At 39.5% G+C, this 12481-nt stretch overlaps 1 protein-coding gene across 1 annotated transcript in view; it reads left to right on the plus strand.

Moving 5' to 3' along the window:
* LOC106929861 (cadherin-23-like) overlaps positions 1-12481 on the plus strand; it is a 46307-nt gene that overhangs the window by 17018 nt on the left and 16808 nt on the right. Inside the window, exons 4-10 of the mRNA XM_088012847.1 lie at positions 123-187; positions 2887-3124; positions 5960-6065; positions 6294-6421; positions 9685-9757; positions 11589-11705; positions 11959-12071. Coding sequence (XP_087868973.1) covers positions 123-187; positions 2887-3124; positions 5960-6065; positions 6294-6421; positions 9685-9757; positions 11589-11705; positions 11959-12071 — 840 coding nt within the window. The remainder of the gene's footprint in view (positions 1-122; positions 188-2886; positions 3125-5959; positions 6066-6293; positions 6422-9684; positions 9758-11588; positions 11706-11958; positions 12072-12481) is intronic.

Below are 12481 nucleotides of genomic sequence, written 5' to 3' on the forward strand. Positions count from 1 at the left end.
ATTTGCTGAAAAAATAAAAAACTAAACTGTTGGCCAGAAAACATACAAAAACTCTTGTGAACATTAACATTAAAGACAGAAGGACTGATGTAACCGTGTCTCTTCTCATTGTTTCCTTCCAGGCCACAGATGGAGACGTCGGCACTTTTGGAATTGTCCGTTATTACTTCAGCGACGATCCAGACCAGTGAGATTAAACACAATCTAACACATGTGAAATACTTCACAAAAACATACAGCTATAAAATCTGCTCATTAATTATGGGCCTGGTTAACAAATAAACGCCGCTGGTTTTGGCAAACCACCCTCAGAAACAGCTTTGCTCAGAATTGATTGGTGATTATTTTTACATCTGTGCTCTTTAAGTCAGGAGGAACATTTAGTTTCTCACAGAGGAATATAAATTCTCAAATGTTTCATTTTTCTTTAATCAATGAAAATACATTTTTGACATGTGGGACAAATTTAGTGATATATATATATATATATATATATATATATATATATATATATATATATATATATATATATATATATATAGGGTAAGGTTATATATGTTACACAAAACATCTTTAAATTATAAAATGAGTACATCTAAAAATGTGAAAAATTGTGAATAAGTTGACTATTTTTGTCCCTCATTTTAGAAATTCATTACTCATAGAGTGAAATCTTTCAAGCCTTTATGTCTTATCATGTTGATGATTATGGCTTACAGATACACGAGAACCTAAAATAGAATATTGTATAAAATCAATAAAAGCTGCCATTTTAAACAGAAACATCAGGCTTCATTTCTTCTTGCTCTGGACTCGTTTTGGGTGGATTACTGCATCAGTGCGGCGTGGCATGGAGGAGATCAGCCTGTGGTTCTGCTGAGGTGTACAGGAAGTTGGGTTGCTTTGACAGAACTCAACTTCCTCGGTAACACTTTATTTGAAGGGGGATGAATAAGACTGTCATGACACTGTCATAAACATGACATAACACTGTCATGAACATGAATAAGCCTTCATGAATATTTATGACTGTTGTCATAAAGTGTCATTTGGTAAATTATGACACTTTTAATACAAAGTTGACATTATTCAAAATGTCTTTGTTATGACAACTTGACATTAACCAAGAAATCATTACTGATATAAATTTGTTATAAAAGTATTACTGATTGCACTTTAAAAATTAGGTATCTTTATGTTATTAAAGGTAAAGTTTAAACAGTAATGATTTCCTGGTTAATGTCAAGTTGTCATAACAAAGACATTTTGAATAATTTCAACTTTGTATTAAAAGTGTCATAATTTACCGAATGACGCTTTATGACAACAGTCATAAATTATCATGAAGGCTTATTCATGTTCATGACAGGTGTTATGTCATGTTTATGACAGTGTCATGACATGTTTATGACAGTGTCATGACATGTTTATGACAGTGTCATGACATGTTTATGACAGTGTCATGACATGTTTATGACAGTGTCATGTCAGTCTTATTCACCCCCTTCAAATAAACTGTTACCACTTCCTCTGGCTAAGCAGATGCAGAACTCTGTGAATGATCATCTTTTCAGCAGTGACTTTTTGTGAAGGTTTCTGTCTTCTTGTGTCCAGACGGTGAGACTGTTAGAGGCTCAGGAAACCTTTACAGGTTAAAATGACAAGAAATGAAGCCTTGAAATGTTTCACTCCATGTGTGATGAATCTTTATAAAATAATAGTTTCACCTTCTGAAATGAGTGAGAAAAACACTGAACTTCTTTTATTTTGTATCTGTAGTTTTGGTCAGGAGTTTTCATACAATCCTGGGCATGAATGTCATATTAATTTGGAGTTTTTAATCTTTTATTTTAACTTTTGTTTTGTACCAGGTGAAATTCTCATACAACAAACAACTTAAACAGTAAATTACAAAAAAATGCAAAATATTTACACAAATTTAAAGAAATTATGTGTTTTCCCTTATCTTTAGAGGTACAATGCAAACAGGTGTAAATGTTTGCCAATCCTCACTCATACCTTTAACTTCAGGACTTTAACATATAGTCCACAGACTTTCTATGAGGTTGACGACATCAGAGCCTCAGCAAAGGTTCCAGAAGTTTGATTTGATCAAATTTGAACAGACTATAAAACTGAGCAAAGAGAGTTTTTATAGCTCAGATGAAACAGAGAACAATTTTATGGTTGTGAATTGTGTTTATTGGTCTAAGTCTCTGCTGCACCGCGCCTTGGTCAGCCATGCGCTGGTTTTTAAAGTGCTGTGTAAAGTAAGTATTGTGTGGCTGCAATGACAAGAAGTCACTCTGGGGAAGGTCAGGTGAATCAGCTCTGGAAACATACAAACATAGTTTCATTTGTCAATGCTGGTGGTGGCAGCATCATGCTGTGGGGCTGATTTGCGTCCAGTTTTACTGGAGCATTTCCCTGAGTAGATGGAATAAAGAAGAAAGGAGGTTGAAACTTGGAGAGAGATGGAGTTCTAGTAGAACAATAATCCAAAACATAATTAGGTTGAGAAATACAGGAAGCAGGAGAATACCAGTCTTATAAAAAGGCTTTCCCAGAACCTTTAACCCCAACCCTGCTGAAAATGTATGGAAAACAAAAAAATTAAATAAATAATTCTACAATAAATTTAAATATTTGTGCACATGTCTGTGTATATGTCTGGAAATGAATTTTATTTTATTATTGTGAGTAGTGTAAAGTTTCCATTAATTTTTATACAAATTTCAGTTGTCTACAGTGTAATCACACTTTTCTGAAAAACAGGTTAAAATAATTTGTTAAATATGACATTCTATCCAATGACAGGTGAATGTGATGTAAGAAACTGTAAGTAAAGAGGATGTTGTCTAATCTCAGCTGCTTGTCGTCCTGCAGGTTTTCGCTGGATGAAGAAACGGGCTGGGTCGTTCTGCGGGCCAGCCTGGACTACGAGTTAATGCGGCGTTTCACTCTGACCGTGCTGGCGAGGGACGGCGGCGGGGAGGAAACCACCGGAAGGATCCGTGTCAACGTGCTGGACATCAACGACAACACGCCGCTCTTCCAGAAGGAGGCGTACGTGGGCTCACTGAGAGAGAACGAGCAGGCGGTGCAGTCGGTGGCGCGGATCAGGGTGAGGTGTCGTTAACAGGCATGCAAACCAATCACACACTTTGATATAATAAAATACGAGTTGGTCTTAAACGTAATTTCGTCCAAAAGAACATCCAATCACTATTCTCTTTATAGCAGCTCTAAAGTGCTTCGTAAACACACACCTGTGACCATCGCTGGTTTCACATATTAACCCTTCATGCCAAAACCAACATTTATGAAGGTATAAAAATGCTGTTTAGATGTTTTAGCTAATCTATTCCAACCTGAAATACTACTCAGACAAATAAACCTCAACATGTTTCCTTTTTTTTGTTTTAGGCTCAAAAAACTTCGGAGAAAATTCACAAATAGTTTCTGCACCGCAATCATGCAGCAGATTTCACATCAAACCAACCAGCAGAAGGAAACATTTTGCACCTATTTAGGCATCAGGCCACAGTTGCCCTCTCTTCAGCAACAAACAGGAAGTGATTAAAGAGAGAAATTGCTTTTTTTAAATTATTATTTTAAGCAACAGGAAATTCCAGTTATTCTTTATGAAACATTGATTGTTAAATCAGTAAGTAATACTTTAAAAATGGTGCAATGATGCATTGTTCTATCTCATTAATTAAGAAAAAAAACCTTTAACTGGCATCAAAATATATCAGATGGTAAAAATATTACATTTCATTCAATAAACATCCTGATCTTGTGATTGTGTGTGAAAATGAAACTATTGTTTTCATTTACACTCAGGCACATCATTAAACTGCCTTTTGTTTTATTAGCATAATGCCAGGTATACTACACACCTGTAGCAGTAATAACCCAATAATAATAACATTATGTCACACATTATATGGAGTCACTCACCACGACATGTTGAATGCTTGAACTGACAACTTTACCTATTTTTTATCTGTTTGGTCACCATCTAATCAACCCTCCATTGTCTCCATCACACTCCCTGTATCTGCATGTAAAGAACATTTGATATTTGGTTTTTACTCCATTTTAACTTTAAAAATTATTTAGTTCAAACTCAAAATTAGACAATTTTAGAAAATATATTTACAATAATATCAGATAGACATTATGCAAAGAGAAGATGAATTCTACCTTCTTTGATATTCTTGTGCTGTTTTTTTGTTTGTTTTCTTTTTATGAAGCCAGGAGTTCATGAGGTTGTTCTTTTGTTCTTCTGCTCCATACTTACAGCCTGTTTTCAGCAGATGGCATTTTTCCCCTTATATCTGCATACAGTTAATAGGTGTGATCTTTCAAAATATAAAACTATGTTTCATTCACATTGGTGTACAAATATGTTTGTGCAGCATCATTAGAAAATAACTTGTAGCGTTATATTTTATTATAAATCTATTTTTGTAACTTGTTAAGCTTCTGCAGATGTGAATTAGCTTATTCTATAATCTGGAACAATTCAGGAAATGGTAACATTGTTTCAGATGTACAATGTCCCTTTTTAAATAAAGTTTATTATTATTATCAGCACAGAAAGATGCTCTTGGCTAAGTGACCTTTGTAGAAAATCTCCTTCCCATCTTCTGCCCATCAGTCGATAGAACTTAAAATAAAATAACTACAGAGCTGCATCATATTCACATGCCAACATGTTTTGATTGATTCTTCTTTTTCAGTTCTTGTTGTCGCTGCCGTCTGTTTTCCCAGTTTCACTGTAAAACCTGCACTACTGTGTTAATGTGCATTGTGTTTCAAAAAGAAAACCAGTTAGCTTCGGTGTGTTGGCCATCAGTCAATGCCACACAAAGGCAGAGCTGCACAGGCACAATTGTAACTAACGGCTCAGCGTTTGCTTTGATTGCACCCAGCAGAGAAAAACATCCCTTGAGGCTTGCTCGGCTGTACGGCGCACTGTGTGAACTGGTCTCAACGCTTGGCTCGCTGTGTTTGATTATTCTGAACGCTGCTGATATTAATACGTCGCCCAAGAGGAAAACAGAAGTCAGACACACAATTGTGTGTGTCAGCGGTTTGCCAGCGAACTTAGATGCTTTACACACAAGCACACCACTCCGGGAAGACAAAGCAAAGAGAGGATTTCCTGCTCTGTGGTACTTGCCTCAGAGGTTTTTGCCTCCTACTGCAGAGGTTCTGCTTTCATTCATTTTCCCTATGCTTATTCCTTTTCCCCTCATCTTTTTGATTTGCTGCCCCCGACTCGTTTTACCTTTGAGTGGGAAACAACTGTCTAGTGTGGAAGTGTTTGTTGAAAATTGATTTAGAAGGACAGCCTGGAAAGGAAAGCCGCTGCTTAAGAAGTTGTGGGGGAAGAAAGGTATTGCTTACTCAACATTTTGGCATTAAATGAAAGCATAGAGATATGTCTGTTGTGCAGAGATACAAATGAGTGTTTCTGACAACCTGTCCAGCTTCTAATGATGCCAGTGAGGCCCAGTAGACTGTCCTCACAGCCGGAGGACTCATTTTAAAGTTCCTGCCAAATCAACAATAATGAGCCGGTGTCATCATCGCGGTGAAAGCTGCTGCGGATTAGTCCTTCAACAAACGGTTCCATCTTTCCTCTGCCTGCTTGGCTTGTCGTGGCTCAGTTGGTGTTCATCCAACACTGACGTCTGCACCACTAATAGCCAGAATCAGCTTTAATCCATCCACTAACATGCCACCGTTGACTGGCAGCTTCTTGGCTGCAGACTCCAGCTCAGACCTAAATACTTCATATAGTTCAAACATTTAAATTGAAAGATGAGCATTGTGTACTGCAACATCTGCTGTTCTACAGCTTGTTTTTTTATGTCTTACTTTTAAAACTTCAACTAAGACATTATGTTATAAGTACCACTCCCCCCTAACATCTGCCCACTTACAGGCCACTGATGAGGATTCTCCTCCCAACAACCTCTTGACGTACACCATCATTTCAGCTTCGGTTTTCCCTCAGTACTTCAGCATCATCATGGTGGAAGGCTATGCAGGTATTCTTATCTCTTCAACCTCAATATACTTTTTTTTTGTCAAAGAATTTCTACATTTTTGATTTTCTCTTAAAATTGTACAATAAAAGAGAAAGAGTTCCTGGGAGCACCCTAAAATAGTTCAAACTGTCTGAAAGCAGCAGGGGTGTCCTCAGTTTCCCACATCTTAGTTTCATTAACAGCGGAAACAAAACTGAACCTTTTCCATTCCTGCTCTTTCTGCCCCAGTCATAAGCGTGACCAGCCCTCTCGACTATGAGCTGGTCCCCAAGGGGTTGATCTATTTGACAGTGATGGCCAAAGATGGAGGAAATCCGCCGCTTAACAGCACCGTCCCGGTCACAGTGGAGGTTATAGTAAGTACAACCTTGTCAGTGAATTAAATAAAGCTGCATTCCATCAATGTAAGTTTCCAGTTGATATTTGCCTTAAAATATTAAGGCAAATAGGGACATGCACAGTGAATCCCTGGTATTTGGGTACCACAACTATCAGGGAATAGTTAAATTCTGCAAATACTTGAGACCCTTCAGACATTCTTATCACTGCTTATTTTCTAGTTTAAACACCAAATATATCTTCAAATGTGTTAATGCTCAGCAGTGGAAACTGTGTTAGTGCTGCCCTAGAAGCTAACACCCACAGTCTTCCTTATTTCTTACTTCAGGGGTTCAGCCAATCAGCACCATTTAGTGGCGCCGCAGCCCAAAGCCTATCACGTAGCGTTGTGTCCAGGTGTGCCAGCTTCCCAAGCTACATTTTTACATATTTTACATATTGTTTATGGAAAAAAATCCTTGAATAGGCACATTTTCCGCAAATGTTTTGGAGTTACGATCCACATAAACACTCTGTTATCAGGTGAATCCATGAAAACCGAAACACTAAATTTCCATACGAGTCGGCAGACTAGGTCAGTAAAAATTTAGGGTGGCACAACTAAGAAAAAGACGAAGAAAAGCCACCCTGAATCCTCCTGGAGGTGGAACAGTCAGTTTCACTTTAAATATCTGAGCTTAAATCTAAATTTTGACTTTGTGTGGGTTTTGTGGGTAAGAGCCGTTGCAGTACATTTTTTAAGTCCTGATGAGTGTATGTAAGCTTTCAGTGACACATCTTCCTCTCTGTTTCACTCCTTTCTCTCTTATCATTTCTCAGGAATAGCACTAAACACCCTTTTGTTTTCCTTTGTTTTTTCTATTGACTTTTAAATTAAAAACTCATATATTGACCTTTGCTTAGAAACTGTAAATGCAGCCATCAAACCATAATGAGCAGATGAGGTCCACAGTCGCCAGGCCCCCAGACTCATTTCCCATGGAAGACATCCATTATACATCTTACTTTTTATTCATGAAAGGAGAAACGGCAGAGAAGAATGGATGAATATCCTTTGATAAGCACAGACCATTAGGAATTCCTATACGCATCCCGCATGAGGGAGAAAAGCTGCTAAGACCAGTCAGGATAGATGTTCACAATCCAGCGTTCCCCCTATGTCTCTCTGCCTGTTTCTCTCTCTGTCGTGACTCTCACCACAGGGGTTTATCAGGAGCTGGCAGCATCACACTCACACAATCCTCTGCACCAGTGTAACTCGGAGCCCAAATGGATAATTGTCCCAGTGACTGTTGTTAAAGTGTTAACATTTCTCAGCAGCTCACGCAGTGGGGATCTTCTCTGTGAATAGCCAGACAACTGGAAATGTTGGTATGAAATGGAGTCGCATTCATGAGTGGGAGGCTGTGAGACGTTTAAATGCTCTGACTGAAGCTGTTTTAAGGCAGCTGTTGTTCCACGTTAAAGGAATTTATCTGTCATTTCTTCCCTTTCCATTTTTATTACAAACTAAGTTTTTACTTTTCAAATTCACCACCGTAAGTATCAATTTATGTATCCAAACATTTATTCATTCTCTTCTGCTTATCCAAGAAGAAGGGTAACAGGTCCAGGAAGGAACCCCACACTGTACATGTCTCTCACTAGACACACTGGGATCCACTAGAATGAACTGGCCAACACACACACACACACACACACACACACACACACACACACACACACACACACACACACATATATATATCTAAGGAGAATTTAGAGAGACTATTTAACCTGACAGTCATGTTTTGGGACGGTGGGAGGAAGCCGGAGTACCCAGATAGAACCCACACATGCACAGGGAGAACATGCACAGGAATCTAACCAGGACCTTCTTGCTGCAAGGCAGCAGTGCAACCAAGTGTGCCACTGTGCAGCCCAGCTATCTGTGGATCTCCTACTCCGTCCCGTCATTCATGAACAAGACACCGTACTTGAACTTCTCCACTGATTCTTGACCTAAGGCCTCATTCTTTGACCTGACCCTGCATAATCTTTGTTTGCCACCATATCATTCTATTGTGATCTTTATGTCACAATTTCTGGAAGTTGCATCTGTGATGGAGGTCCTAAACATGACCCGTTCAGTAAGCATGTCTCCAGCCTTCCTTGGAAATTGAAGATCTCCTCAATAGAGTCGTCTGCCAGATGATCCCAGTTCACTCATTTGGGTCTATCAGGTCTGCTCTGCTACCAGAGCCGACTCACTGCCTTTAGGTACTCAAATGACTTCTGCCTCTCTGATGTTACGTTACAAAACTGCTTATTGACCTTTCTCTGAAGGTGAGCTGACTCTAAGAACACGTATGAACCACCTTGTGCTTGATCATGGTGTTGGTTATGGACACCCCATGCCTTACAGACAAAAGTTTAGTAACAAGATATGTCCTGGTTAGGGAGGCCATTCCTCCCAGTTACACCCCTGAATTAACACCAGGCGGATGGTACCTCCAGTGAACATCAAGAAGCCCAGGTAAACTGAGCTGCTCTTCAAGTTCATATGTATTGAAAAGTTGAAACCACAATGAGTTGATCCTCTTTGCTCACTGGGACGCAGTTCAACACCAAGGTTCTCATCCAGGGGTTTGAGGGCATCACCCACTCAAGGCCTCTCGCCTCAAATCCAGACCTCCTTCAGGAGTTTGGTTCCAGAACCCATACTTTAAATGATGCCAACTATATAGAATTAGTATTGCTCAACCCACATACTAACTCCAACATTTTTTCTGCCAGCAAAGTATGTCTCTGTCTTCCAAAAGCCAGATTATGCTGCAGGGAATTAGCATGGTTAGACCTGGCTTACATGCCACCTGATGTTTCTCTCCTCAGAGTCTTTGCCATCATTAAAGGGGTTTTCTATTACTTTTTCAGTCTGAGCCCAGTCAAGGCTTAACCCAGAGGCCTGGTTCCCTAATCCTGATGATCTTCACCTTGTGGTCTGCTGTTCATAGGGATAATTGAGATATTTACCTAGAGATAACATCGAGCTCATTAACCATACTTAAATGTCATCTTCTGGTTCAACATTTTTTGTTTAGAGCCTGACTTGCAACTAAGACTCTGATTGTAAAAACCTTTTCCTACTTTTATTGACTTAAATCCCACAGATGTTAAGCTAAATCCCAAGTCACAGTGGAAACGGCAACTAGTTTTTAGATCTTTAATGATTTTTTTATAATTTCTCCCACTATTTGGTGCATCAAAATGAACTGTTGTTTATGCTTATTCCCACCTGCAGGATGAAAATGATAATCCACCTGAGTTCAGCAAACCGTCTTACATCGTCAAAATCCCAGAGAACCTTAATGCTGGTGAGTTTGGTGTCCAGTTGTGTTTCCTTCATGCATTTTAACCTAAAACTATTTCAACCATTCAAACGTTGAAGCGTTCCAATTTTTCTGGACTTGACAGTAATGAATTCTCCTACTTTTTTAGTTTGGAAAGTGTCTAACTATTTTCCTGCAAAAAAGGAATAAAATGGTTCCCAGTTAGCCACGTGCTAATTGAAGGCTAACTACCTCTCATCACTTCTAGCTGGAAAATGCCATTCAAAATGTAAAGGGTTCACAGGGGATTTTGTTTTCACAGTTAGCAGTGGTTTGCTAAAGTATAGAAACCCTTTAATTAATTCATTTATTTATTTTTTGCAATCTTTTAATTACATCCACAAACCTTTTTCTATAGTTTTAACATTATCTCACTACAGCTGGTCTCATTAGTTGAACCACTATGAGCCGAAATGAGGAAGACCAACGATGTTAGCTTGTGGTAGCACTGAGATGGTTTCCTCCAAGCGTATTAATGCGTATTAAGTGACACTTGATGTTTCAATTATTACAATTGACTGTTATGAGCAAATTTTAACTTTTTATGGGTGGTTGCGATACCTATTCTACCCTGATGTATCTGACACAATAAGATAAAGTTTTCTGTTCTAATAAATTTGTGTTGATGACAGAATCAATTAAAAGATATGTATGTTTTAAGTTAAGCAGTCATATCAAATGCAGATGAACCATAAATGACGTGGTTTTCCGTTTGCTGTTCCAGGACTGTTGTAGTTAAAGTTGTCTTGCAGAACCTGACTCTGTAGAGCTCATAATTTCAGCTTCACATGTGGCAGTAATGAATTCACCTCAGCTGTAAAACAATATTTAGATGCTTAACTTTACCAGTCAGGCAGACGTGTGTGGATCAGTGTTATCCAGAAGTTGGTGAACTGGGAAAATACAATTAGATGTGCTCTTTGTTCAAAGAATACCTGTTTTTAAACTGCCTGTAAACTTGAAATCAGCTCAGTTTCTTACAGGCTTATCACTGCATTTATGCAGTAAATGCAAATGTCTCTAATTAGATTTGTGGGTTGCACAACAAACACATCTCTCAAACACTCTGTTAAGTGTATTTGCATATTCAACCAAGAGCTTTGTCTTTCTTTTGGATATTTTTTCTGCAGCTTCAGGTGTGACTTGTTTTAATATGTCTGTATTCTCTAACCTGTGCTGTCTGTGTTTTGTTTCAATACTGTTTGGAAATACTCTCTCAGAATGTGGGATATTGGCTCCTCAAGGGAAATCGCTAGCTGCTGCGCTCATTCTCATGCATGTGAAGCCTCTTTTCTTCCCAGACAATAGATTAGTTTCCAGTCGCAAGAGGAAAATGGGATATTTGACCGCCCCTTTCTCTCTCTTTTAGCTGCAGCAGACGCTGACCATGCTTTATGTTTCGCACACTATTTAGTGGAGCACTTCTTTGAGCGGCTTGAAGGAACGCTGAGGTTTAGAGCAGTATTTGGCCCTGAGGTGGAGGCCTAAGGCTGGCTCTTCTAGACGGAGCTTAGGGCTTGCCCTGCGGCTCTGGCAAGCATCTCATCCCCTTACCAGCCTAGCTATTGATCAGCTCTGTGCCAAATAACAGTCTGATAATCCACTAATCCATAAACCCACTCACTGCCGTGCCATCAGTGTCACTGTGGAGGGGGGCGGTGAAGAAATTAGCTCTACCAGCGTTGTTGCAAACTGTCTCTGCAGCTTGTCTTTCTCTGATTGTTTCCTCTTTTAACTGGACTCAACAACATCTCTTCTCATACAATGAGTTGTAACTTTCTTTGTGTCTCTCTTCCACATTATTCATCGTACAAAGGGGCAACAGTGCTGGTTGTAAATGCAACTGATTTGGACGCCTCGCGGGAGTTTGGCCAGGCCTCTCTCATCTACTCCCTGGAAGGCTCCTCTCAGTTTCGTCTTAATTCACGCTCAGGTATGTTAGTTTGTGCATTTTAATACACACTGTCACCTCATACTAACTAATCTGTGGACTTTCAAGCTGCCTAAGTCTGTGTAGATCAGCTTTTACTCGAGTCGTTTACTTTGTTGGCGGTCTGCATTGTGAAAGCCCTGATCACTCATCTGTGAATGTTTGCACCTTTTATTACTTCTCGGTTTATCCTGAAATGTTCAGCTGCTGTAATGTTGGCAGTATGAATGTTTTCTGCTGCTTTTTTCTGTTTCAGGAGAGATCACCACCACAGCCCTGCTGGACCGAGAGCAGAAGTCAGAGTACATCCTGATCGTGAGAGCTGTGGATGGAGGAGTCGGGCCTCAGCAGAAGACAGGCATCGCCACTGTAACAACCTTACCGTCATCTTCTAAATCAGGGGTCCCCAAACTTTTTCCTGCGAGGGCCACATAGCTGTTCCTTTCTGTGGTCGGGGGCCGGTCTTAGTTTTTGCAGGAAAAAAAAACAAAGAAATTCTTGTCGAGGGGGGGGGGGGGGGTTCTGTATTTGAAACTGTCGAGCGGGGGGGGGGGGGGGAGAGACGACGACACATTCGCGCTTTTGGATAGATTTTTACCCAGAATGCAAATGGAAAAAAACCGTGAGTGAAACGGTGACTGACGAGTATATATTCCATTGAGGGAAAGTAAGTTTCACATTTGCTCAAAAGCCCCCTGGTGGTTGAAGAAAAATCCACATATAAACCGGAAAATACAATATATGAAAAAAAACACTGAATGCTCTCTGGTATGAGCAGG

The sequence above is a fragment of the Poecilia mexicana genome, unplaced genomic scaffold (genome assembly GCF_051168715.1).
Source record: "Poecilia mexicana isolate PSO_F unplaced genomic scaffold, ASM5116871v1 scaffold_15, whole genome shotgun sequence".
Lineage (NCBI taxonomy): Eukaryota > Metazoa > Chordata > Actinopteri > Cyprinodontiformes > Poeciliidae > Poecilia > Poecilia mexicana.